The sequence below is a fragment of the Cervus canadensis genome, chromosome 4, assembly GCF_019320065.1.
Source record: "Cervus canadensis isolate Bull #8, Minnesota chromosome 4, ASM1932006v1, whole genome shotgun sequence".
In the NCBI taxonomy this organism is placed as follows: domain Eukaryota; kingdom Metazoa; phylum Chordata; class Mammalia; order Artiodactyla; family Cervidae; genus Cervus; species Cervus canadensis.
Window position 1 is genome coordinate 85,601,425 of NC_057389.1, and position 25,829 is coordinate 85,627,253.

Sequence of the window (25,829 nt, forward strand, 5' to 3'; positions counted from 1 at the left end):
CAGCAACATGAATGAACCCAAAGATTATCATGCTAAGTTGAGTAAGTCAGAGAAAGACAAATATATTTGCTTACATGCAGAATAAGTATATACATATATTTAAAAAAAAAAAAAAAAAGGTACAAATGAATGTATTTACAAAACAGAAAGAGACTCTCAGACTTCAAAAACAAACTTATGGTTACCAAAGTGGAAAGGCTGTTGAGGGCGGAAAGGATAAATTAAATGTTTCAGACTGACACATACACAGTAATATATTTAAAATAGATAACCAACAAGGAAGGACCCAGGGAGCTCTACTCAACATTCTGTAATAAGCTAAATGGAAAGATAATTTGAAAAAGAACAGATACACGTATGTGTACAACTGAATTACTTTGCTATACACCTGGAACTAACGTAACACTGTAAACCAAGCACACTCCAGTATAAAATTAAAAAGTTAAAAAAAAAAAAAGACAGGACCCTGCAGGACCCTCCCATGTACAAAAGCCACTCCGTGTTCCCTGTTTCTTGTTTGTACAAAAAAGGATGTAGTCAGCTAGGCCTTTTCTGAATTCCAAAGAGCAGAGTCAAGCAGTAACTCATTAAGGAAAGGAAGGAATACAAAATCAAAGAAAAAGTCAAGAAATTACTCTATGTCGTTGAGACAATAGTTTATCTATAATCAGAGTCCTAGTTCCTTCTGGAGGAATATATTCAACAATCTCATGCATATCTTAGAACTGTTCTGCAGAAACTAAGACCCCTATCCAGCTTGAGGATGATGACCACATGCGGATCACAAGAACTAGACCCCAGACTGGAGGTTAAATTAGGAGGTTAATGATTTAAGACTCCTAAAACATCACCCTGTTAACTTACCACCAACCAATCAGAAGAAAGTCAAGCACCCTGCAACCCTCAACACAAATGTTGCCTTTAAAAACCCTTTCCTGAAGGACTTCCCTGGTGGTCCAGTGGTTACGAATATGCCCTGCAATGCAGGTGACACGGGTTTGACCCCTGGTAAGGGAACTAAGATCCCACATGCCACGGGGCAGCTAAGCCCAAGCTCAGCAACTAGAGAGTCCATGTGCTGCAATGAAAATCCCACAAACCACAACTAGGACCCCAGGCAGCCAAATTAAAAAAAACAAAAAAAACAAAAAACCTTCCCTGAAAAACAGTCATTAGCGAGTTTGTGCCTTTTGAGCAAGGGTTGCTCATTCTCCTTGCTTGGCACCATGCAATAAAACACTGTACTTTCCCTCAACACAAACTCCTGTCAATAGACTGGCCTTGCTGTGTGACAGGCAAGCAGACCTAAGCTTGATTCAGTAACAATTTTGGGGACCATGAAGGGACAGCCATCTTAAGAGGCATCTCATCCACTGTACATCAGCCCCTGACTGCCAGTGGCACTCAGACCCTGTCTAGCAGGTGCCAGAGCACTTCTGTCTCAGGGACACCCCAAGTGCTTACCACTAATGGCATCACTGGCCCATGGTGTTTTCATTCCCTGGTAAAGGAAACAAGGTTCTGGTCCTGGTCGGTAAGAGCTCTCTAGTAAGTGGTGCAACCTCTCATGTCCAGGGCATTCTTCCCTAATGGGTTGCCTTGACTGGAATTTTACTTTTGGGAAGAGGGGAGGTGTAGGACTCTGTCATCTGGTTTTGAGCACAGTACCACTTTAATTGGACTTTCCTTTCCAGAACAAAGAGTCCCTTCGTGGTCCAGCACTGCCTGAGCAGTAATCGAGAAACTCCCTGTTAGAGCAAGGCTCATCTGCACCCCCATTCTCATGCCAGGTAACTGTGACCCTGAGAAGACTCCAGATACTAATCTGCTAGTCTGTTTCTGGTAACATCACTCACGTGAAAGAATAATGGATAATGAGAGCTATGTTCCATCTTGTAGTTCCCTAAGGTGTATTTTGCAAACCTGGAAGATCTTAAGCTGTACTCCCATGAAAAGAAAGACAATGATATTTAACTGTAACACCACATGGCCCCAATATTCTTTAGGCTCTGATGAATAATGACCCCCCTCAATTGTCTGTAGACTATAACACCTACATTCAGCTAGAACTGTTTTGTAAAAAGGGAAGAAAATGGGATAAAATTCCTTATGTAAAGGTTTTATGGTATTGCATCAAAATGAACTTGACTTTTATCTTGGGAGTCTCAATACATGAGTGTGAATTCTGTTTCCTCTCTAGTTTCAACCCTCGTCAGGGGATCCTGGACCTGATTTGAGAGGAGACCCCACCACAAGGAGAGAAAGGAAATGAAAGGATTAATCGTTCTCAGAGACACCCCTGACACTGACCCTCATTAGAGGACCCTGGTCTTTACCTTTGTGAGACTCCTGGTAACTTAAATGTGGTCTAGACATTCATAGAAACTAACAGTTTAAATTCAGTCATGAGTCTGAGTCAGAGCTGGCCAAGTTAATCTAGAAGTGAGGCATGTGAATGTGAGTGTTATATATTACTGTCTATGACTACTATTTGTTAATGAAAGCTCTTAAAAACTGGATGGTAATCTTAGCAAAGAATTATCATAAAAACAAAAAAATTTAATTTGTATAACAAATAGCTTGTGACACCAAAACAATGGATCTCAATGAAGGCAGCTACTCCCCTGACCAGGCTGTTTTAGAAACTTGAGGGGGAGTTTCTGGTTCAGTTAAGGAAGCTATTAGTATTTGTAGGCAGGAGACTGGGATACTAAACACCCTGAAGTAGGTGGGATGGTCACAATCATGAATGGTCCCATGCAACTTTGAATGTCCTACCAGATATTCACATGGGTGAAAAAAACAACTTATTAATTTAATTATCTGAATTTAGATCCTAACTCTACTTTTACATATAAAGACAAAGTGCTTTCCCATGGTAATAATAATATAGAAATACAGGAGAACTGAGGAAAGAACTACTTTATTTTCCTCAGAACTCTACCAAGAGCTAGATACTATTGTAAAGGACCATGTCATTGAGTAACACCAAACAAGGTGTTTAGATTACCAATTCAGTGCTCGCTTCGGCACCACATATACTAAAATTGGAACGATACAGAGAAGATTAGCATGGCCCCTGCGCAAGGATGACAAGCAAATTTGTGAAGCATTCCATATTTTTGAAACTGGAGCCCATTATACAGAGTGAAGTAAGCCAGAAAGATAAAGACCAATACAGTATACTAACGCATATATATGGAATTTAAAAAGATGGTAACGATAACCCTATATGCAAAACAGAAAAAGAGACACAGATGTACAGAACAGACTTTGGGACTCTGTGGGAGAAGGCGAGGGTGGGATGTTCTGAGAGAACAGCATTGAAACAAGTATACCATCAAGGGTGAAACAGATTGCCAGCCCAGGTTGGATACATGAGACAAGTGCTCAGGGCTGGTGCACTGGGAAGACCCAGAGGGATGGGATGGGGAGGGAGGTGGGAGGGGGGATCGGGATGGGGAACACATGTAAATCCATGGCTGATTCATCTCAATGTATGGCAAAAACCACTACAATACTGTAAAGTAATTAGCCTCCAACTAATAAAAATAAATGAAAAAATAAACTCATTAAAATGAAAAAAAAAAGATTACCAATTCAACATACTTGTAATAGTCTGCATTTGTAGGTATTGCAGTCATAATGATTTAAATATGCCTCTATTTATGTATGTCATTGAGTATGATCACATGTAAGCATTTATATTATACATTGAAATACCAGTACTTTTTAAAAGTAATATTAGAGTTGGACAGTACATTGATATCTTTAAAATTATGTGTATAGATTTTATCATCTATGAATTTTATTTCAGAATAATCAAAGGGGCATTACAAAATATATGATATAAAAAACGAGCACTGGGTCTAATGTACTTGAAAACCACTAACAAGACTGCTTCTGAGAATAAATCTGATCTATAATTACTATTATAAAAATGGAAATGTTCCTTCCAAATGGTTTTTATTCTAATAATCTGTACAAATAACAAACTTTTAAAAGGTAAAAAGCACAGAATTAAGGGATCCATCAAAACCAAAGATGAGGTGACCGAGGGAGGCGCGCGCGGTTCCAGCGGCCCGGCCGCCGAGCTCGATTGGGCCTGGGGGCGGCGGTGCCCCTGTCTGAGGGGCTCCAGCCCGGCGGCGGTGGCACCCGTGGCCCCCTCCAGCAGCTGCGCCCGGAGTCAAACAAAAGAGAATGAAAGTAGTAGCTAATCTTCAAAGTATAACGGAAGAATGGGTTTGTGAAACAGGATCTGACCACCAACCTCTTAGTGATAGTCAACAAACAAATTGTGAATATTTTGTTGACAGCCTTTTTGAGGAAGCTCAGAAGGTTGGTGCCAAATGTTTGTCTCCCACTGAACAAAAGAAACAGGTAGATGTTAAGTATAAAATTATGGAAAAATGGATTCACTGTCAATGATGATTTCAGAAGTTATTCTGATGGTGCAAGTCAACAGTTTCTGAACTCCATCAAAAAAGGGGAATTACCTTTAGAATTACAGGGAGTTTTTGATAAAGAGGAGGTGGATGTTAAAGTTGAAGATAAGAAAAATGAAGTATGTATGTCAACAAAGCCTGTGTTCCAGCCCTTCTCAGGACAAGGTCACAGACTGGGAAGTGCTACACCAAAAATTGTTTCTAAAGCAAAGAATACTGAAGTTGAGAATAAAAATAAGTTGTCTGCTGTCCCACTAAACAATCTGGAACCCATCACTAATATACAGATCTGGTTAGCCAATGGGAAAAGGATTGTCCAGAAATTTAACATTTCTCATAGGATAAGCCACATCAAAGACTTCATCGAAAAATACCAGGGATCTCAGAGGAGTCCTCCCTTTTCCCTGGCAACTGCTCTTCCTTTCCTCAAATTGCTAGATGAAACACTCACATTGGAAGAAGCTGATTTACAGAATGCTGTAATCATTCAGAGACTCAAAAAAACCGCTGAACCTTTTAAAGAACTTTCATAGCATTGATTTTTGATACACTAAGTGGAAAGTTTCCCCAAAAATGATGGCCATAAGTGGACATGCAAATCAAAGCAAGGGAAAGTCAGATTTGCTGGGTTTTTGCACTGTTTAATTCCCTGCTGATGAGATTTTAAAATAAGTACAAGTTAGGAAAGTAAACTATTACTGGAAACATATTCAGTGAACTCTTTCCAGAAGGCTACTCAGAAAGAAAAATATACTTATTTTCAAATACCATTTATTCAACATAAGATATATTCAATAACTATAGTATCTAAAATCTTAATATGGTATAAAGTAGGAAATATGTGCATAGCATCTATCATTCAAATATCATTCCCAAACAGCAATGATGTGTTTAAATGTTAGCTGTCTCAGATTTTTTAAATGGCAATTCTTTAAAAAATTGTACATGGCAGGTTAAAAGCATCAATGTACTTTTCTTATATGTGAGATACAATCATAAGGCTGAAAGGGTCTGCTTTTACCACAGCTTTACCTAAACCTCAGAAGTGTTCCCAATTTGCAAACTCCAACAGTCGAATATTAACAATATCTGGGATGTACTTTCATTTAAGAATAAAATTGTGTAGCTTAAAAAAAAAAAAAACCAAAGATGACAAGAAAAAAGAAACATCTCTATATTTGTTGTCTACACATTATCACTATGGATTAAGTCTTCATTAAGGTCCAACAAATTCAAATAATATTAACACCTAAGCCTGTAACATATTGCTCCAAAAGTTCAGTTCATATAGTAAAAATTTTTTAAAAAGCTAGAATTTATTAAATATTATGTGTCAAGCAATGATCTTAAAATCTTGTATTAATTTGTTATCTTTGGCAATAATCCTATAAAGTAGATACTATTATTATTTCCATGTTCATGTGGCAAACCTAAGGCTCATAAAGAGTAAGTAACCTGCTTAAGCGATCAGAGCCAATATTGAAGCTAAGATGTTAAAACCTCAGAAATCACCCTTTAATCCTTAACCCATTTACCTTACACAAGCAAGTCAGGAAAATTCCTCTAGGTTTCATTTTTTTACATTAACAAAATTGAATTGCTGAAAAGTTAAATGAAATAAAATATGTACTACTACCACCATTTATTACACTAAATGCCTGTTGCTGCATTATAAGAGCTTCTTAATAATAGTTATTCTATTATTCTACTGTTATTCTCAGTATATTCTATGCTGTTCTACAATGGAGGCTACCACAATTCTATATTCTATTCTACTGTTATTCTACACACATTATTCTCTAATTATTTTATTGACAATTCCAATCAAAATTCCAATATTAATATTTTAAAGGCTAACCTTTTGTTTCATACACCAAAATCTTAATATATTTGGCAATAATTACTAGTCATCTACCACTCAATTCAGCAATCCTGTTTCAGGAATTTATCCTCAGACAAGCCTGCACATGTATGAAATGGTGTAATTACAAGGTTATTTAGTACATAACTGTTTGTAAGAACAAAAGATTTTAAACAACCCAACTGTTCATCAATAGCGGAGTGGCTAGGCAAACTAAACGTTGTGTCCATACTAAGGATACTATGAGGCAGAAAGGAAAAAAAAAAGACAAAAAAAGAATGTAGAAGCATTTCTCTTTACTTATATGGAAAGACTGTCACAATCCATTGCTCAGTTAAAAAAAAAAGGCAAAGTACAATGAGGGGGAAAAGTCTTTTCAACAAATGGTGCTAAAGGACTTCCCTGGTGGTCCAGTGGTTAAGATTCTACACTTCCACCTCAGGAGGGTGGGTTCGATCCCTGATTGGGGAGCTAAGATCCCACATGCCACGCAGCTACAAAAAAAAAATAAAAATGGTGCTGAGACAGCCAGATATCTGTATCCAACAGTGAAGTTGGTCCTCTAACTCACAAGGTATATAAAAAATTAACTCAAAATGAACCAAAGACCTAAATATAAAAGCTAAAACTATAAAACTCTTTGGAAGAAAACAAAGGCATAAATCTTTGTGACCTTGGATGAAGCAGTGATTTCTTAGATACAACACCAAAAACCACAAGAAACAAAACTAAATGTAGATAAAGTAAATGTGATCAAAATTTAAACTTTTATTCTCCAAAAGGACACCATCAAAAAAGTAAAAAGACAATCCATAAGAGAATATTTTTGTAAATCCCTATTATCTGTTAACAAGCTTGCATTTAGAATATATAAAGAATTGTTGTTTATTCACTAAGTCATGTCCAACTCTTTTGTGACCCACAGACCATGGCCCTCCAGGCTCCTCTATCCATGGGAATTCCCAGGCAACAATACTGGGGTGGGTTGCCATTTCCTGCTCCAAGGGATCTTCCTGACCCAAGAACTGAACCCACACCTCCTGCATTAGCAGGTGGATTCTTTGTCACTGAGTCATCAGGGAAGCTCCATATAAAAAAGTATTAATATTTAATTAAATAAATAAAGACCCAATTAAAAATGAACAATGGATCTGAACTGAAATTTCTCCAAAGAAGATACACAGATGGTGTAAAAAGATGTTCAATGCCATTGGCCATCAGGGAAATGGAAATCAAGCCCACAAATGAGATACCACTTTATACTCACTAAAATCACTATAAAAAATGACAGTAACAAAAAAAAAAAAGACAGTAACAAGTGTTGATGAGGATATGGAAAAACTGGACTCCACAAATGAGATACCACTTTATACCCACTAAAATGGCTGTAATAAATGACAATAACAAGTGTTGATAAGGATATGGAAAAACTGGACTCCTCATACATTACTGATAGGAACGTAAAATGGTACAGCCACTGTGGGAAACAGTCTGGCAGTACCTAAAAGTAGAATTACCACATTATCTAATGACTGCATTCATTGATACATAACCAAGAGAACTTTAAAAATATACAGTTCATGGAGAAGGAAATGGCAACCCACTCCAGTATTCTTGCCTGGAAAAGTCCATGGACAGAGGAGTCTGGCGGGCTGAAGTCCATGGGATTACATGACTGAGCATGTGTGCACAAGGGTGGAGGGAAATGGGTTGGTAGCAATAAAGTGGTAGAACTAAAAAAAAAAAAAATATATACAGTTCAAAGATACTGAAGGTTCAGTTCCAGACTACCACAATAAAGGGTACCATGAATTTTTATTTCCTCAGTGGATATAAAAGTTATGTTTACACTATACCATCCATAGACATATACATAGACATCCATGTATAATAGCATTATGTTTAAAACATGTTTGTACCTTAATTTAAAAATACTTTATTGCTAAAAGAAATGTTAACCATCATCTGAGCCTTCAGCCAGCCATATCTTTTTGCTGGTGGAAAGTTTAAAATACTGCAAGAATTACCAAAATGTGACACAGACACATGAATTAATTAAGCAAATACTGTTGGAAATACAGAGCTGAACAGACTTGTTCCATGCAGGGTTGCCACAAACCTTCATTTGTTTGGGGAAGAAAAAACAGTATCAACAAATATAATAAAGTGAAGCACTATAAAGTGAGGTATGCTTGTATTCACACAAAAACTTTTACAAGATGTTAAAAGGAAAAATGAAATACTGATTCATGCTACCACATGAATGGATCTTGAAAACATCGTAAAAAGTGAAAGAAGCCAGACACAAAAGACCACAACTGTATGACTTCATTTAAATAAAATGTCCAGAATAGGCAAATTCATAGAGACAGAAAGTAAATTACTGGTTGCCAGGAGGCAGAAGGCGAATGGTGAGTGACACCTAATGGGCATGGAGTTTCCTTCAGGAATAATGAAAATGTCCTAGAACTAGATAGTAGTGATGGTTGTATAACTTTCTGAATATACAAAGAATCACTAAATTGTACACTTTAAAAGGAAGAATATTATGCTATGTAAGTTACATCTCAATTAAAAAAATAACGATTTGAGGGAGAATGGAGTCTGAGTCCCTTCACTGTTCACCTGAAGCTACCACTACATTGTTAATTGGCTATACCCAAACACAAAATAAAAGTTTAAAGTTTAAGGAAAAAAAAGAAAAAATATTGAATGTGAATCAGCTATAATGAACCAATCCACAATTTTTGTGATTATCTGATAGTTATGCATATAATCTCACATTCCCCTTTTCTAAAATGTAAGATTAAAGTAGTGCCAATGTATTACCCAAAAGTATACAAACTAATCAGAAAGTCTGGTTTTTCCTTCAGGTAAAAGAAAGATTAAAAACACAAATATTTGTGACAACATTTATAATTAGTATTAATACCTCCATTTCTCATACTGTAAAAACTTGGTAAAGAGTCTGCCTGCCAATGCAGGGAACATGGGTTTGATCCCTGGTCCAGGAAGATTCCACATGTCACAGAGCAACTAAGCCCATGTGCCGCAACTACTGAAGCCCATGCACCCCAGAACCCATTCTCTGCAACAAGAGAAGCCACCACAGTGAGAACCCCACACACAGCAACTAGAGAGTAGCCCCCACTTGCCACAATCAGAGAAAGTCCATGCACAGCAATGAAGACCTAGCGCAGCCAAAAGTTAATTAATTAATTAAAATTTTTAAAAACTTCTGACTTTAAATTCTGGAGTACTCTTGGGCATTCATACCAGAGAATGAAAACTTATGTTTGCATAAAAATCTATGCGTGGATGTTCATAGCAGCTTTACTCATAACAGCCTCAAATTATGCATAGCAGGTGAATGGTTGTCCTTCAGCAGGTGAATGGTTAAATACACTGTGCACTATTGCTCAGACATAAAAAGGAATGAGTAATTGATACATGCAACAAGTTGGATGAATCTCTAGGGAGTTATGCAAAGTCACAAAAGCCAATTCCAAAAAGTTACATATTGTATATTTACATTTACATAACACTTTTGAAATGACAAAACTGTAGAACTGGAAAACAGATTAGGGTTGTCAGGGGTTAGGAATGGGGACAGAGGAGAGTGGTCAGCAGAGAGGTGGAGTGTGGTTATAAAAGGGCAACTTAAGGCATCTTTGAGATGGAACAGTTTAGTACCTTGTTGCAATAGTGGATAAAATAATCTACACGTGTGATAAAATAGTATACAACACAAATGACTACAAGAAAAACTGGGGCATTTGAACAATGGATTCAAATGGATTATATCTGTGGATTACATCAAGATCAATATCATTATGATATTGCATTATAGCTTTGTAAAATGTTATCTCTGGGGAGAACTGGTAAAGGGTAATCTCTATTATTTCTTACAACTGCATGTGAATTTATCTCAATAAAAATTTTAATTTAAAAAAAAAGGTGCAGATCAATGTATATAGGGTGCTACATAGGAGTAAAAATAAAATTATATTTGTATTTACATAAAAAACACTGAAAGGATACCGAAAGTGGTTATCTTAGGGTAGGGAGAAATAGGGTAGGAACCAAGACTTTTCAGTGCATAAGTGTTTAAAATAGTTGTATATTTGAAATATGTTATCAAGTTTCCTGGTCAAAAATAATAAAATATTAAGAGTACATTTTGTTCAAAAAAGAACTTAATTCAGTACACATTCTCTTGCTTTGGAAAGTACTCCAATTTCAACTATCCTTACCTCTAACCTCTGTGTCTGATCCTTGCCCAAAAGGTCACGAACTTCTTCATTATATATTTCCAAATAAGACACTCGAACCAAAAATCTGTAAAGAAAACATCATTCTTAAATTAAAAAAAAAAAAGCAGTGAAATATTTATTAGAACAGTTTTAAAAATGTGTTTATAAAGGTTGTACATCTTTCTTATGTTTGTACTTCTCAATATTAGAAAATAGTTATTTTACCTCGTATCACCCTCTGCTTTTGCAATATGACCAAATATGTGAGCAAAGGAATTTGGAATGATTCCTCTAAGTTCAGGAACAGCTCGAACACCTTCCATGGTAAACGTTTTGCCAGTTCCAGTTTGTCCATATGCAAAAATAGTCCCTGAAAACAATGAAGAGAATCAAGTCTGATTCTACAGTCTGATGCTACAGAACAATAGCTCTTAAAATTAATTCTTTTGACACAGTGATGCAATTTCTAGCCTGGATTTAAGTTTATTCTAATATAAATTTCTCCTTTATTTTCAGCAATTACAGCATGAACTGTGTACCACACGAGCACAGTACTGTTAAAGTTCTATCCAACAAGATAAATGCAAAATCGAGCATTTTAGCTAATCCTAAGAAATTTCTTATGTTTATGTTAATTACTTAATGCAGACATTAGAGAAAGTAGTACAGTTACAGCAAAAGAACAAAGGTTCCAGAGTAGAAAGACCTCAACATGAATCCACACATTTGCCACTTTTCAGACATTTGACCTTGGAAACTATCTACCCAAAGATTATCTCCTCGATAGTAAAATGAGGATAAGAATAACTATTGTGCATTGATCACATGAAACAAGAATCACATGAAACAATTTACTTCAAGCAACTAACATGACACCGAGCAAATAGCCTAATCCTAAAATAAGTATGTTATTTCAAAATAAAAGTTTTAAGTAATAGCTACAAGGAATAGGGGGAATTAACAAAAAGAAGTGACTATATATTACAAGAAATTACAGATACAACTTAAATTTTCTAAATATCCAAATTAATTCATTTAACAAATACTATACACCTGAGCCTGGCATGGTGCTATGCCTCAGGGACACAATGACAAACACAATCTTTAATGTCATAGTATGTGTCATCTTGGAGAGAACATATTAGCCAAATAATTATAAGCAAGATGAGTGTTGGGAATGAGAAACACAGAGTTCTACATGAGAGTCAGGAACATAATCTAGGCAAGAAAACTAAGGCAGAAGGAAAGGGGAAGAGGTCAAAGAAAGCTTTCCAGAAGAGTCCATATAATATATGAGCTTGAGTTAGAAACAGATGGACAGCAAAAGGCAAAAAAGAGAAGGGAGATTCCGCAAAAACGCAAGGAGACCAGAAGGGAAAAGACAGAGATGGAAAAGGACAGCGGATGCGGTTAGAGCTAAAGAAATTGAGGGGCTTAATTATACAGGGTGATGAAGAACATGTTAAGGTTCTAGAGCTTATCTTAAAAACAAAGTGAAGAAGAGTGTCATCACAGTCACTGGCTATACTGTATACAAAGAACTGGAAAAAAGCAACGGAAGAAGTGAAGAAACCAGTCAGAGGGCTGACATGGTTAACCAGGTAAGAGATGGTGCTGACAATAGAAGGGGATGAGAAAGATGGAAAGTATTTCACAGATATTCAGCAGTTAGAATCAAGAGGCCTGGGAAAGAACTAGTCAAAAGCAGACCAGGGAAAAGGAAGAATTGAGGGTGACTTTCAAATTTCTGGCTTGACTGAGGGAATGTAACGCTAGCTATGTACTGAGATGGTGAACACCACTGGAAGAAATGACAGTTTGAAAGGGAACATCATGCAACGAGTGTGGAGGTACCGAGCTTTAAGTCTATGATACACTCACATGGACGTGCCCAGCAAGCAGGCAGATGGATGAGACTCATTTGCCAGCTGAAGCTGTGGCATTGGGTGAGACTTCCTCAGGAGACAGTACAACAGATACAGCCCAGGAAGTGCCAGCAGAAACGAGAAAGGCTAAGAAAGTAGATTTTTCTCTAACTCCCTAAGTATTTCAAACTCTTTCATTAAGAATATAACTTACTACATTAAAAGGAGCTAAAAATACCATGAACTCATATACTGCATTTTAGAAAAGACACAACAGCTATCATTTACTGACCATCTGCTATGTGCTATGTCATATACTTTATATGCATTCCTATTTTTCACCCCAATCCTAAGAGCTAGGCAATATTTATATCCCCACAATTTAGCTGAGGAAACAAAGGCTTAGAGAGGTTGAATTACTTGGTCATTTTAAACAAAATCTGGACACACTCCAGTTGGCTCCACAGCCCATGTATTTTTACCAGTATGTAATGACCAAAAAAAATTTTTTTAACTCAAAATTAACACCTATTTAATGCAGGACTTCCCTAGTGGTGCAGTGGATAGGAATCTGCCTGCCACCACAGGGGACACAGGTTGGATCCCTGGTCTGGGAAGATTCCACATGCTGTGGAGCAACGAAGCCTGTGTGCCTCTGAGTCAACACTCTAGAGCCCGCAAGCCACAACTGCTGAGGCTGCATGGCACAACTCTGCAAGTCTGCGCACACCAGGGGCCACGGGTTCCAACCACTGAGCCTGTGCCACAACGCACGACGTCTGTGTGCCCGGAGCCTGTGCTCTGCAACAAGAGAAGTCACTGTAATGATAAGAGGCTCACACACCACAGCAAAAAGTAGCCCCTGCTTGCCACAACTAGAGAAAGCCCATGCAAAGCAACAAAGACCTAGCACAGCCAAAAAATACATAAATAAAATGAATGCAATTTCTATGAATGGATTAAATACACGATCATTACTAATTTTAAAAGTATATTAAGTAACTAGAAGAACAAACAAAACCCAAAATTAGTAGAAGGAAAGAAATCAAACGATCAGAGGAGAAGCAGAAATAAATGAAACAGAGACAAAGAAAACAGAAAAAAATCAAACCAAAAGCTGCTTCTCTGAAAGATAAACAAAACTGACAAATCTTCAGCCAGACTCATTAAGGAAAAAGGCAGTTCACATCAATAAAATTAGAAATGAAAAGGAAGTTACAATGCAGAAGACACTGCAGAAATACAAAGGATCGTAAGAGACAAGCAACTATATGTCAATGAAATGGACAGCCTAGAAGAAATGGAAAAATTCTTAGAAATATACAACCTTCCAAGACTGAACCAAGAAGAAATAGAAAATAAAAACAGACCAATTACAAGGTACAACAGGGATGGTCTTGATCACCGCCTCCAGTAATGCTAAAGAAGCTGAAGTTGAACAGTTCTATGAAGACCTACAAGACCTTCTAGAACTAAAACCCAAAACATTCCTGAAATGTTCACTGATTCCTAAAATGCTCAATTTTCCTGCTCAAAATTCTCCAAATCAGGCTCCAACAGTACATGAACCAGGAACTTCCAGATGTTCAAACTGGATTTAGAAAAGGCAGAGGAACTAGAGATTAAATTGCCAACATCTGTTGGATCATAGGAAAATTAAGGGAGTTATAGAAAAACATCTACTTCTGCTTTATTGATTACACCAAAGCCTTTGATTATATGGATCACAACAAACTGTGGAAAATTCTTCAAGAGATGGGAATACCAGACCACCTGACCTGCCTCCTGAGAAATCTGTATGCAGGTCAAGAAGCAACAGTTAGAACCGGACATGGAACAACAGACTGGTTCCAAATTGGGAAAGGAGTACATCAAGGCTGTATATTATCACCCTGCTTATTTAACTTCTATGCAGAGTACATCATGTGAAATGCAGGCTGGATGAAGCACAAGCTAAGATCAAGATTGCCGGGAGAAATATCAATAACCTCAGATACACAAATGACACCACCCTTACAGCAGAAAGTAAAGAGGAACTAAAGAACCTCTTGATGAAAGTCAAAGAGGAGAGTGAAAAAGCTGGCTTAAAGCTCAACATTCAAAAAACTAAGATCATGGCATCCGGTCCCATCACTTCATGGCAAACAATGGAAACAATGGAAACAGTGACAGTCTTTATTTTCTTGGACTCCAAAATCACTGCAGATGGTGACTGCAGCCATGGAATTAAAAGACGCTTGCTCCTTGGAAGAAATGCTATGACCAACCTAGACAACCAAAAGTAAAGACACTGCTTTGCCAACAAAGGTCCTTCTAGTCAGAGCTATGGTTTTTCCAGTAGTCATTTATAGATGTGAGAATTGGACTATAAAGAAAGCTGAGCACTGAAGAACTGATGCTTTTGTACTGTGGTATTGGAGAAGACTCTTCAGAGTTCCTTGGGCTGCAAGAAGATCAAACCAGTCAATCCTAAAGGAAATTAGTCGTGAATATTCATTGGAAGGACTGATGCTGAAGCTGAAACTCCAATACTTTGGCCACCTGATGGGAAGAACTGACTCATTGGAAAAGACCCTGATGCTGGAAAAGATTGAAGGCAGGAGAAGAAGGGGATAACAGAGGATGAGATGGTTGGAGGGCATCACTGACTGATGGACATGAGTTTGAGCAAACTTCGGGAGTTGGTGATGGACAGGGAAGCCTGGAGTGTTGCAGTCCATGGGGTCGCAAAGAGTCAACATGACTGAGCGACTGAACTGAAAATTAAAACTGATTTTAAAACTCCCAACAAACAGAAGTCCAGGACCAGAAGGCTTCACAGGCAAATTCTATCAAACATTTAGAGAAAAGTTAACGCCTCTGAAACTTTCCAAAAATTGCAGAGGAATGAACACTCCCAAACTCATTCTATGAAGCCACTATCGTCCTGACACCTAAACCAGACAAAGACACCACACACAAAAAAAAGAAAATTGCAGGCTCCAATATCACTGATGAGCACAGACACAAAAATTTCCAACAAAATACTAGCAAACCAAACCCAACAATACATTAAAAGAATAACACACCGTGATCAAGAGGGATTTATCCTGGGGATATAAGGATTCTTCAGTACCCACAAATCAATCAGTGTGATGAACCATATTAACAAACTGAAAGATAAAAACCGTACAATCATCTCAATAGATGCAGAAAGTTTTTGACAAAATTCAACACCCATATATGATAAAAAAACTCTCCAAAAAGTGGGCACCGAAGGACCCTACCTCAACATAATCAAAGGCCATGTATGACAAACCCACAGCTAACATCATTCTCAACAGTGAAAAACTAAAAGAATTTCCTCCAAAATCAGGAACAAGACAAGATGTCCATTCTTGCCACTTTTATTCAACACGGTTTTGCAAGTCTTAGATACAGCAATCAGAGAAGAAAACGAAATAAAAGGAATCCATGTTGGAAAAGAAGTAAAACTGTCACCATTGCAGATGACATGATACTATACATCCAAAATCCTAAAGATGCTATCAGAATACTACTAGAGCTCAATGAATTTGGTAAAGTTGCAAGATACAAAGTCAAAACACAAAAATCTGTTGCAATTCTATATACACTAACAACAAAAGATCAGACAGAGAAATTAAACAATTCCATTTACCACTGCATCAAAAAGCATAAAGTACCTAAAACAAACCTAAAGAGGCAAAAGACCTGTACTCTGAAAACTGTAAGACACTGATAAAAGAAACCAAAGGTGACACAAACCGACGGAAAGTTATACCATGTTCTTGGATTGGAATAATCAATATTGTCAAAATGACTATACTACCCAAGGCAATCTACAGACTCAATGCAATCTCTATTAAATGATCAATGGTGTTTTTCACAGAACTAGAACAAAAACAATTTTAACATGTATGGTAACACAAAAGACTCAGAATAGCCAAAGCAATCCTGAGAAAGAAAAAGGAGCTGGAGGAAACAGGCTCCCTGATTGAGACTATCCGACAAATCTACAGTCATCAAAATAGCATGGTACTGGCACAAAAACAGAAATATAGATCAATGTGATAGGATAGAAAAGTCCAGAAATAAACCCACACCCCTACTGTCAATTAATCTATGACAAAGGAGGCAAAACTATACAATGGAGAAAAGACAATCTCTTCAATAAACAGTGCTGGGAAAACTGGACAGCTATATATTAAAAAAAAAAAAAAATGAAATAAGACACTCCCTAACATCATACATGAAAATTAACTCAAAATGGATTAATGATCTAAATGTAAGACCAGAAACTACAAAACTCTTGGAGGAAAACATAGGCAGAATTCTTTAACATAAATCACAAGACTGTTTTCTATCCACCTTCTAGGATAATAAAAATAATAATCAGATCTAATTAAATTTAAAAGCTTTTGTACAACAATGGAAACCATAAACAAAATTAGGTGGAATGGGAAAAAAAATTTGCAAAGTATGCCACTGAGAAGAGATTAATCTGCAAAATATACAAACAGCTCATGAAGTTCTATATGAAAGAACCAAATAACCCAACCAAAAATTGGGCAGAAGACCTAAACAGACATTTCTCCAAAGAAGACATACAGATGGCCATGAAGCACATGAAAGATGCTCAACATCACTAATTATCAGAGAAATGCAAATCAAAACCATAATGACAGATCATCTCACACCAGTAAGAATGACCATCATTAAAAAGTCTACAAATAATAAATGCTTGAGAGGGTGTGGAGAAAAGAGAACCCTCCTACACTGCTGGTGGAAATGTAAATTGGTATAACCACTATGGAGAACAGTATGGCGGTTCCTTAAAAAACTAAAACTAGAACTACCATATGATCTAGTAATCCCACATCTGGGCATTTATCCAGAGAAAACCATAATTCAAAAAGATACAGGCACCGCAATGTTCATTAGAGCATTATTTACAATACTCAAGACATGGAAGCAACCTAAATGTCCATCAACAACAGAACAGATAAAGAAGATGTGGTACCCATATACAATGGAACACTAGTTGGCCATAAAAAAGAATAAAACAATGCCATTTGAAGCAACGCAGATGGATCTAGAGATTCTCATACCAAGTGAAGTCAGAGAAAGACAGCTATCACATGATATCACTTATATGTGGAATCTTGAAAAAAATCTTGAAAAAAAAAAATCTTGAAAAAAATTTGTGTTACCATACCATGCAAATGAACTTGTTTACAAAACAGAAACCGACTTAGAGACATCAGAAACAAACTTAAGAGTGACCAAAGGGAACCTTGGTAGGCAGGGATAAGTCAGGAGTTTGGGATTAATATACACACATACTGTATATAAAATGGATAATCAACAAGGACATACTGTCCAGCACAGGGAACTCAATTACTTGTACTAATCTATACGGGAAAAGAATCCGAAAAAGATGGATATCCGTATAACCTAATTACTTTGCTGTATACCTGAAACTAACACAAAATTGTAAATCCTCCAATATGAAATAAAAATCAAACTTTAAAAAATGTTAAAAGAATAGTAATTTACAATATTAAAACTGAGAAAGAAGGACCACAAATCTCCTAAAATTAAAGAATCTCATCTTATTTTCAGAAATGAGACTCCAAATTTCTACTTTTTAAATATCACTCTTAACAAATCTAATGCTATCATTTCCTTCATATGAACTTTTTAAATGTTAGTTTTTAAAAATTAAAAATGGCCTGAGATTTTACCCAGTCTCCTTGTTTCTTATGATCACTAATACTTAAAATGACAGAAGGTTCATCAAAAAACTGCACATGGATATTTACAGCAGCTATATATAACTGCCAAAACTTGGAAGCAACCAAGATTTCCTCCGTAGGCAGATAAAACTGTTGTACATCAGGACAATGGAATATTATTCACTGATTAAAAAAAGAGAGATGAGTTAATAAGTCATGAAAAGGCATGGAGGAAACTTAAGTGCATGTTACTATCAATCAGAAAAGGCAACATACTATATATATAACTCCAACTATGTGACACTCTGGAAAAGGCAGAACTATGGAGACAGTAAAAAGATTAGTGGCTGCCAAGGTTTAAGGGGGAGGGAGGGATGAACAGGTGGAGTACAGAGTGAAACGACTGTGAACGACATTACAATGGTGAATAACTGTCATTATCTATTTGTCCAAACTCACAGAATGTACAATATCTAGAGAGAACACTAATGCACACTACGGGGCTTGGAGGATAATGATATGCTAATACAGGGTCATCAATTTTAACGAATGTAGTCACTGTGGTGCAGGATGTTAACAGCGGGGAAGGTTGTGCATTCTGGGACATAGGGGAACTCTCACTACTTTGTTCAATGTTACTGCAAGCATAAAATGTTCTAAAAATAGCTTATTAATTTTAAAAATCTTTTTTAAATGGTAGAAGGATTATGTACTTGCTACTGACAATCCAAAAAGTTACAATTAAACTACATGTGAATAATGCAGAGTAAACTGCATTATATATTATAGCATTCTTAATTTTTGTCCTTTTTCAAAATGTTTTTCTATTTTTTACTATCAACAATCTTCAGTCAGCATAATACACTAGAAAACGGGCAGAAAGTCCTTGACATTCACACATTACTCTCTATAATGTTTATTTTTTATATATACATAACAGTTCAAAATTCAACTTGTGGCATTTCTGCCCCCAACAAAGATGGAATAAGAACCAAATTCACTCTCCCGGTAGAACAAGAAGCAGACCAAATATATAAAAACAATAGTTTTCAAGAGAATGAACATCAGTCAACAAAGGGCTGTGGTTCCTGAAAGATGAAAAACAGGTAAGGTAGGTCATATGATTGCCCAGCTTCCTGTCGTGAGAGAGAATCCAAGTCATGCAGGAGGAGGAAGAACCCAAGTAGCTGTCAGCAGATTCCCTGAGTTGAGAAGAAGCTGAGACTCAAAGAGGCCAACATAGCTAAAATTTGGAGGACACATTCCCAGAGAAGAGAAAGCTGCACAAAAAGAGCTCCAGAGATCTACAGAAGTTCCTCCTTGAATATTCAGCTGGGTACTCGTTAGCACGAAAGTATAAGGAAACTATCTAAGTATGGGTGGTAGGGGAAGGAATCATATGGAAAGATGGGAAGGAAAAGTCCCCAGCACTCACAAAGGCCAAGAACTGTATCTGTTGCCTCTCATAATTCACAGGACATTAGGAACATACAGTATACAGTAAGGCCTTGCCTCCGTAGTGGGGAATAATAACCTTACACTAAGCACTGCTCTAGTCCTAACCAAAAAATCTTACAAAAAAGATCTGAAAGAATGAAACTGCTTTCAAGTAAGCACATCCCAGAACAAAGCTCATGAATATTTATAGAATGAAAAAAAATCCAAGACCCAAAGTAAAATTCAGAACACCCAACCAAAAATTGCCAAGCTTGTAAAAAAAAGGCAAAATGATGACTCATAATGAAGAAATCAATCAAAATTAGTTTATAACTAACACAATGTTAGAACTAGCAGATGATTTTAAAACAGTTATAAAAACTGTACTCTTTATACAATAAAGTGGAAACTCTGGATGGAAGTTTGGAAGAACGTGGATGGGAGATATAACAAAGACCCATATCAAACTTCGAGAGATGAAAACTACAGTGTATGAGATGAAAAATACAACACACAGGGATAATAGTAGATTAGGCACTGTAGAAGAAAAGATCTATAAACCTGAAAACATACCAACAATCTAAAATGAAACACAGAAAAAAATTAAAAGTAAAAAATCAGCATCAGTGAGCTGTGGGATAATTTCAAGCAGCTAAGCATATGTGTCATTATATGCCCCCCCCAAAGTGGAGAGGACAGAAAAAATATTCGAAGAAAAATGACTGAAAATTTTCCAAATTTGATGAAACCCACAGATCCAAGCCGATTAATGAACTATGGCCCAGAAACATGAAGAAAAAATACATTAAGGCATATCATAAACAAACTGACAAAGCCAGTGACAAAGGAGGAAATCTTAAAAGCAACCAGAGAAAGACATGTTACATGAAGAAGAAGAAAAGGATGAAAGTAGATTTCTGGTCAGAAAATAATTTAAATGAGAAGAAAGAAGAGCACTGTCTTTCATATTAAAGGAAGAAACCATCAATCTAGAATCCCATATCCAGTGAAAATATCCTTCAAATACAAAGGCAAAAAAAAACTTTTTTTAGACTACAAAAGCTAAAATAATTTATCACCCGTAGACATGCACTCTAAGGAATGTTTAAACAAAAATTTTCAATGCAGAAGGAAAATGATACTAGATGGAAATATGGATCTACATAAAGGAACAAAGAATACTAGAAATGGTAATTACATGGGTAAATAAACACAGTTTTTTTAAAATATAACTGATGGTTTAAACAAAAATAATAACAATATGGTCTGAAGTTTATAACATGTACAAGTAAAATGTATGACAACAATGGCACAAAGCTTAGGAGGAGAGAAATGGAAGTACAGTGTTAGTTTTTATATTATCCATAAAGTGGTGCAATAGCACTTGTAAAACCATAATATATTTAATATTTATATTATAAACCCTAAAGTAACCACTAAAATGTAACAAAGATACACTGCTATAAACCAACAAAGATAAAATGGAATAATAAAAACACTTGATTAATTTTAGAGAGAGCATAAAAAGAGAAAAAGGGAACAAAGAACAAATGGGACAAACAGAAAACAAACAGCAAGATGACAGATTTACACCTAAGCAAGTAATTACAATAAATAGAAACTGTCTCAATACCCTAATTAAGAAGCAGAGATAAGACTGGACTAAAACCCAAGACCAGTCACATGCTGCTGCGCAGAAAACAGCTAACTTAGCAGACCTGAGAAAGCTATACTTTCAAAGTCCCGCTTTCAAAACTGGCCTTTGGCTGATATCTGGGAATTCAGATTTAGGAAGGGTTCCCACCAATCCCTGACTATTAAGAATAACTCACTATGCCCAAACTGTTTGTATAAACATGGTGGTTTATACTAAACATCTGCTTTACTTATGAGAGTCTGGGATCTTTGCATGTACCAAGCTAAGGGCCTCCATGAGCAGCCTCCAACAAAAACCTTGGGCATTGTCTCTCCGCAGAGCTTTCTGACAGACAACGTTCACAAGTACTCTCACGATCAACGCAAAGAGAATTAAGTGTATCCTGAGGGTCCACTAGGAGACAACTCTTAGAAGTCTGTACCTGATTTCCTCCAGACTTCACAACATGCACTTTTTCCCTTTGCTGATTCTTTTTTTGGTATCCTTTTTGTTCTAGTAACCAAAGCTGTAAGTACAACCATATGCTGTTCCCATGAATCCTCCTAGCAATCATCAAACCTGGGGTGATCTTAGTGACCTCCAGGACAACTACCTACTAGAAATGAACTTTCATTATAAAAACACATATAGGTTAAAAGCAAAAGGATGGAAAAAGATATACCACGTTAATTCCAATCAAAAGAAAGCTAGAATGTTTATAATAATATCAAAGTAGATATTGAAGCAAAAAATATTACCAAGGATGAAGAAAATCATTTAATACTGAAAAAGAGGTTCATCAAGAGAACTTAACACCCCTAAGCATTTATGCAGCTACTCAGAGAGTTTCAAAATATATGAAGCAAAACCTGACAGATTTAATGACAGGGAAATACAAGAATAAAAGAATTCAATATCCCCTTCTCAATAACAGACCAAGTAGAAAATAATTAAGTACACAGAAGATTTGAACACTACCAAACAAATTGACCTAATTGACATTTATAAAAATTCCAACAATAGCAAAAATATACATCCTTTTCAGATATACACAAAACAATGAATAATAATAAACCACATTCTGAGTCATAAAACAAAAGATGCAAGTTACATAGAGTATCTTCTCTAACTAAAATGGAATTACATTAGAAATCAGTAACAGAAAGATGTCAAGACATTTGGAAACCAAGACATATCTAAATAACCCAGAAATCAAGAGGGAAAACAAAGTATTTTGCACTGCATAAAATGAAAACACACTATGTCAAAATCTGTATGATGTCACTAAAGCAGTACTTAGGGGGTAATTTAAAGCATTAAATTCCTATATTATAAAGGAAGAAAGGTCTCAAAATGATGACCTTGGCGTCTACCTTAACAAAGTAGAAAAAGAAGATGAAGTAAGTAACAGAATAAAAACAGATCAAAGAAGAAATCAATAAAATTGAAAATCATAAAAATAATGAAGAAAAATTAGTAAAACCAAAAATTGGTTCTTTGAGAAAATTAGAAAAGATCAATAAAACTGATAAACCTCTTGCCTGATTAATCAGGAGAAAAAGAGAACACACATTACCAATATCAGGAATGAAAAAGGTTACATCACTACATTCTAACATAAGGATAGAGGATTGACACACACAACTTTCCTCCAATAAAGCCCATAACTTAGATGAAACAGACAAATTCCATTAAAGACAAACTGTCAAAGCTCACTAAAAAAAAAAAACAAAAAATAATCTGAATATTCCTGTATCCATTAAAGAAATTCAATCTGTAGCTAAAAACCTTTACATGAAAAAAATTCCAGGCCTACTAGACTTCACTGGCGAATCCTACCAAACACTTAAAGAAGATATAATACTAATCCTAGGCAAATATTTCCAGATAATTAAAAAGGAGGTAATTCTTCTCAACTCATTCTATGAAACTAGCATTATTCTGACACCAAAACCAGATAAAGACATTACAAGAAACCCACATTATTTACATCCCTCATGGCCACAGTTGCAAAAATGTTACACAGCATTTTAGCTAATCAAATCTAACATTACACAAGAGGATAATACACCACGACCAAGAGGCATGGCTGATTTCACATCTAAAAATCAATCAATGTAATGGATCATGTTAAAAAACTTTTAGAAATAATTTAAGTGCAAAAAAACTGCATTTGGCAAAATCTGATATACACTCCTGAAAAGATCTCTCAGCAAACTAAGAACAAACAGGAACTCACTCAATCTGGTAAAGAGTGTCTATGAAAAATCTACAGAGAACTTCGCATTGGTAAAAGTATGCTTTCTCCCTAAGATTAGGAACAATACAAAAATGTCCCCCCTTACCATTTCTATTCTACACAGGGCAATTCGGGTAACAAAAAGCCTGGAAAGAAAGAAGCTGTCCTGTCATTATTTTCAGATGAGCTCTCGTGTGTAGACAATCCTAGGGAGATTACCTTCCCCCAAAAAAAGCCTACTAGAAATAATAAGTTTAGCAAGGTTGCAGTATACAAAATATACAAAAATCAGTTGCAAAACATGAGCTCCCACATGAGAGGTCACACCCACTACGTTGTCTATAATCAAAGAGACAAATAACATGTTTTGGCAAAGTTATGCAGACATTGGAAATTTCACATATTGCTGGCAGGAATGTAAAAATGGTATAGCCATTGTGGAAAACAGACCAGCAGTTGCTCAGTTACTGTTTTTTTTTGTTTTAATTTATTTTTTAATTGAAGGATAATTGCTTTACAGAATTTTGTTGGTTTCTGCCAAACATCAACATGAAGGCAGGTAGCATTTTGACTCAGCAGTTATATTCCTAGGTACCTAAGAAAACTGAAAATTTATGTTCACATAAAAACTTGTACAACAATGTTCATAGCAACATTATTCACAAAAGCCAAGAAATGGAAACAACCCAAATGTTCATCAACTGATGAATAAACTATATAGTATATCCAGACAACGGAACATCATTTGGCCATTAAAAAAGAATGAAGTATGGATATACACAACAACATGGATGAATGTCAAAAACATCATGCTAGGACTCCCCAATGGTCCAGCTGTTAAGAATCTGCCTGCCAATACCAGGGACACAGGCTCAATCCCTGGACTGGGGAGATTCCACACGCCATGGGGCAACTAAACCCACACGCGCCCTAGAGCCCAGGCTCTGCAACAGCAGCCACTGCAGCTAGAGACAGGCCAAGAGCAGCAGTGAAGACCCAGTGCAGCCAAAAACTAAGTGAGTAAATGAATTTTTAACATCATGTTAAGAAGCCAGACACACCAGAATAAATGGTATATGACTCTATATGTTAGAAATGCCCAGAAAAGGCAAACTCATACACACAAAGTAAGTGATTGCCAGGGCAGGAGAGAGAATTGGGAGTAACTGCTAATGGGTACAGAGTTTCCTTGAGGGGTGATGGAAATGTTCTGGAAACAGACATATGGTTGCATATATGAAGGTACTAAAACCCCCTAATTTGTACAGTGTAAAATGGTTAAAATAGTGAACTTATTAGGCTTCCCTGGTGGCTCAGACAGTAAAGGATCTGCCTGCAATGCAGGAGACCTGCCAGGTTCGATCCCTAGGTCATGAAGATCCTCTGGAGGAGGGAACAGCAACCCACTCCATCCAGTATTCCTCCCTGGAGAATTCCATGGACAGAGGAACCTGATGGGATACAGTCCATGGGGTCGCAAAGAGTCAAACATGACTGAAATGACTAACGCTTCACCACTTACTCATGTTATTTAAATTTTATCTCAATTTAAAAAGCCTAAAATAATCAATTGCATTTCTATACATTAACAATGTGCAATTCCCCAAAGAAAATTATGACAGCAATTCTGTTCACAATAAGCATCAAAAAATACTTTAAAAAGTTTACCAAAAGTAGTATAAGATCTGCAATTAAAAACTACAAAATGATGAGAGAAATTAAGATATAAATAGATATATCATGTTCATGTATTGGAAGATTCAATACTGTCAGAATAGTAATTCAACACAATCCCTACCAAAATCCTAGGAGGTTGTATACGTAAATTGACAACGTGTTCCTAAAACTTACATAAAAATGCAAAGGACCTAGAAAAGTTAAAACAACTTTGACAGAGTAACAAAATAAGAAAACATATACTACCTAATTTCAAAACATTTTACAAAGCTATAATAATTAAAACAAGACAGACATGGAATAGAACAGACAATCCATAAATAAGCCCACCTATTTGTGGTCAGTTGAATTTTGACAAAAGCACCAAGTTATTCAACAGAGAAAGAGTAGTCTTCTCAATAAATAATGCTGGAACAACTAGATATCCACAAGCAAGATAAGGAAAAAAGGGAGTGAGATAGAGAAAGGAAGAAAAAAAAAAAAAAAAACTCAAATCCTAACTTCACATCATATATAAAAATTAAAATGGGCCAGAGGGCTTTCCCAGTGGCTCAGTGGTAAAGAATCTGCCTGCCAATGCAGAAGACAGGTTCAATCCCCGGTCCAGGAATCCCACATGCTGTGGAGCAACCAAGCCCATGTGCCACATCTACTGACCCTTGTGCTCCGCATAAGGAG

The 25,829-nt window shown here is 36.3% G+C and overlaps 1 protein-coding gene, 1 non-coding gene and 1 pseudogene across 9 annotated transcripts in view; 2 read left to right on the forward strand and 1 right to left on the reverse strand.

The window, feature by feature from the left end:
* Positions 1-25,829, reverse strand: part of KIF3A (kinesin family member 3A) — an 84,763-nt gene that overhangs the window by 53,711 nt on the left and 5,223 nt on the right. For all 8 annotated transcript variants that reach the window (XM_043466022.1, XM_043466029.1, XM_043466028.1 and 5 more), the window contains exons 3-4: positions 10,788-10,932; positions 10,563-10,647 (exon numbers count right to left, since the gene is read on the reverse strand). In XM_043466022.1, the coding sequence (XP_043321957.1) occupies positions 10,563-10,647; positions 10,788-10,932 (230 nt within the window). The remainder of the gene's footprint in view (positions 1-10,562; positions 10,648-10,787; positions 10,933-25,829) is intronic.
* On the forward strand, positions 3,018-3,124 carry LOC122441058. The gene has a single exon (XR_006269203.1). It is a non-coding gene; the product is annotated as a U6 spliceosomal RNA (small nuclear RNA).
* On the forward strand, positions 4,204-4,996 carry LOC122440159 (annotated as a pseudogene).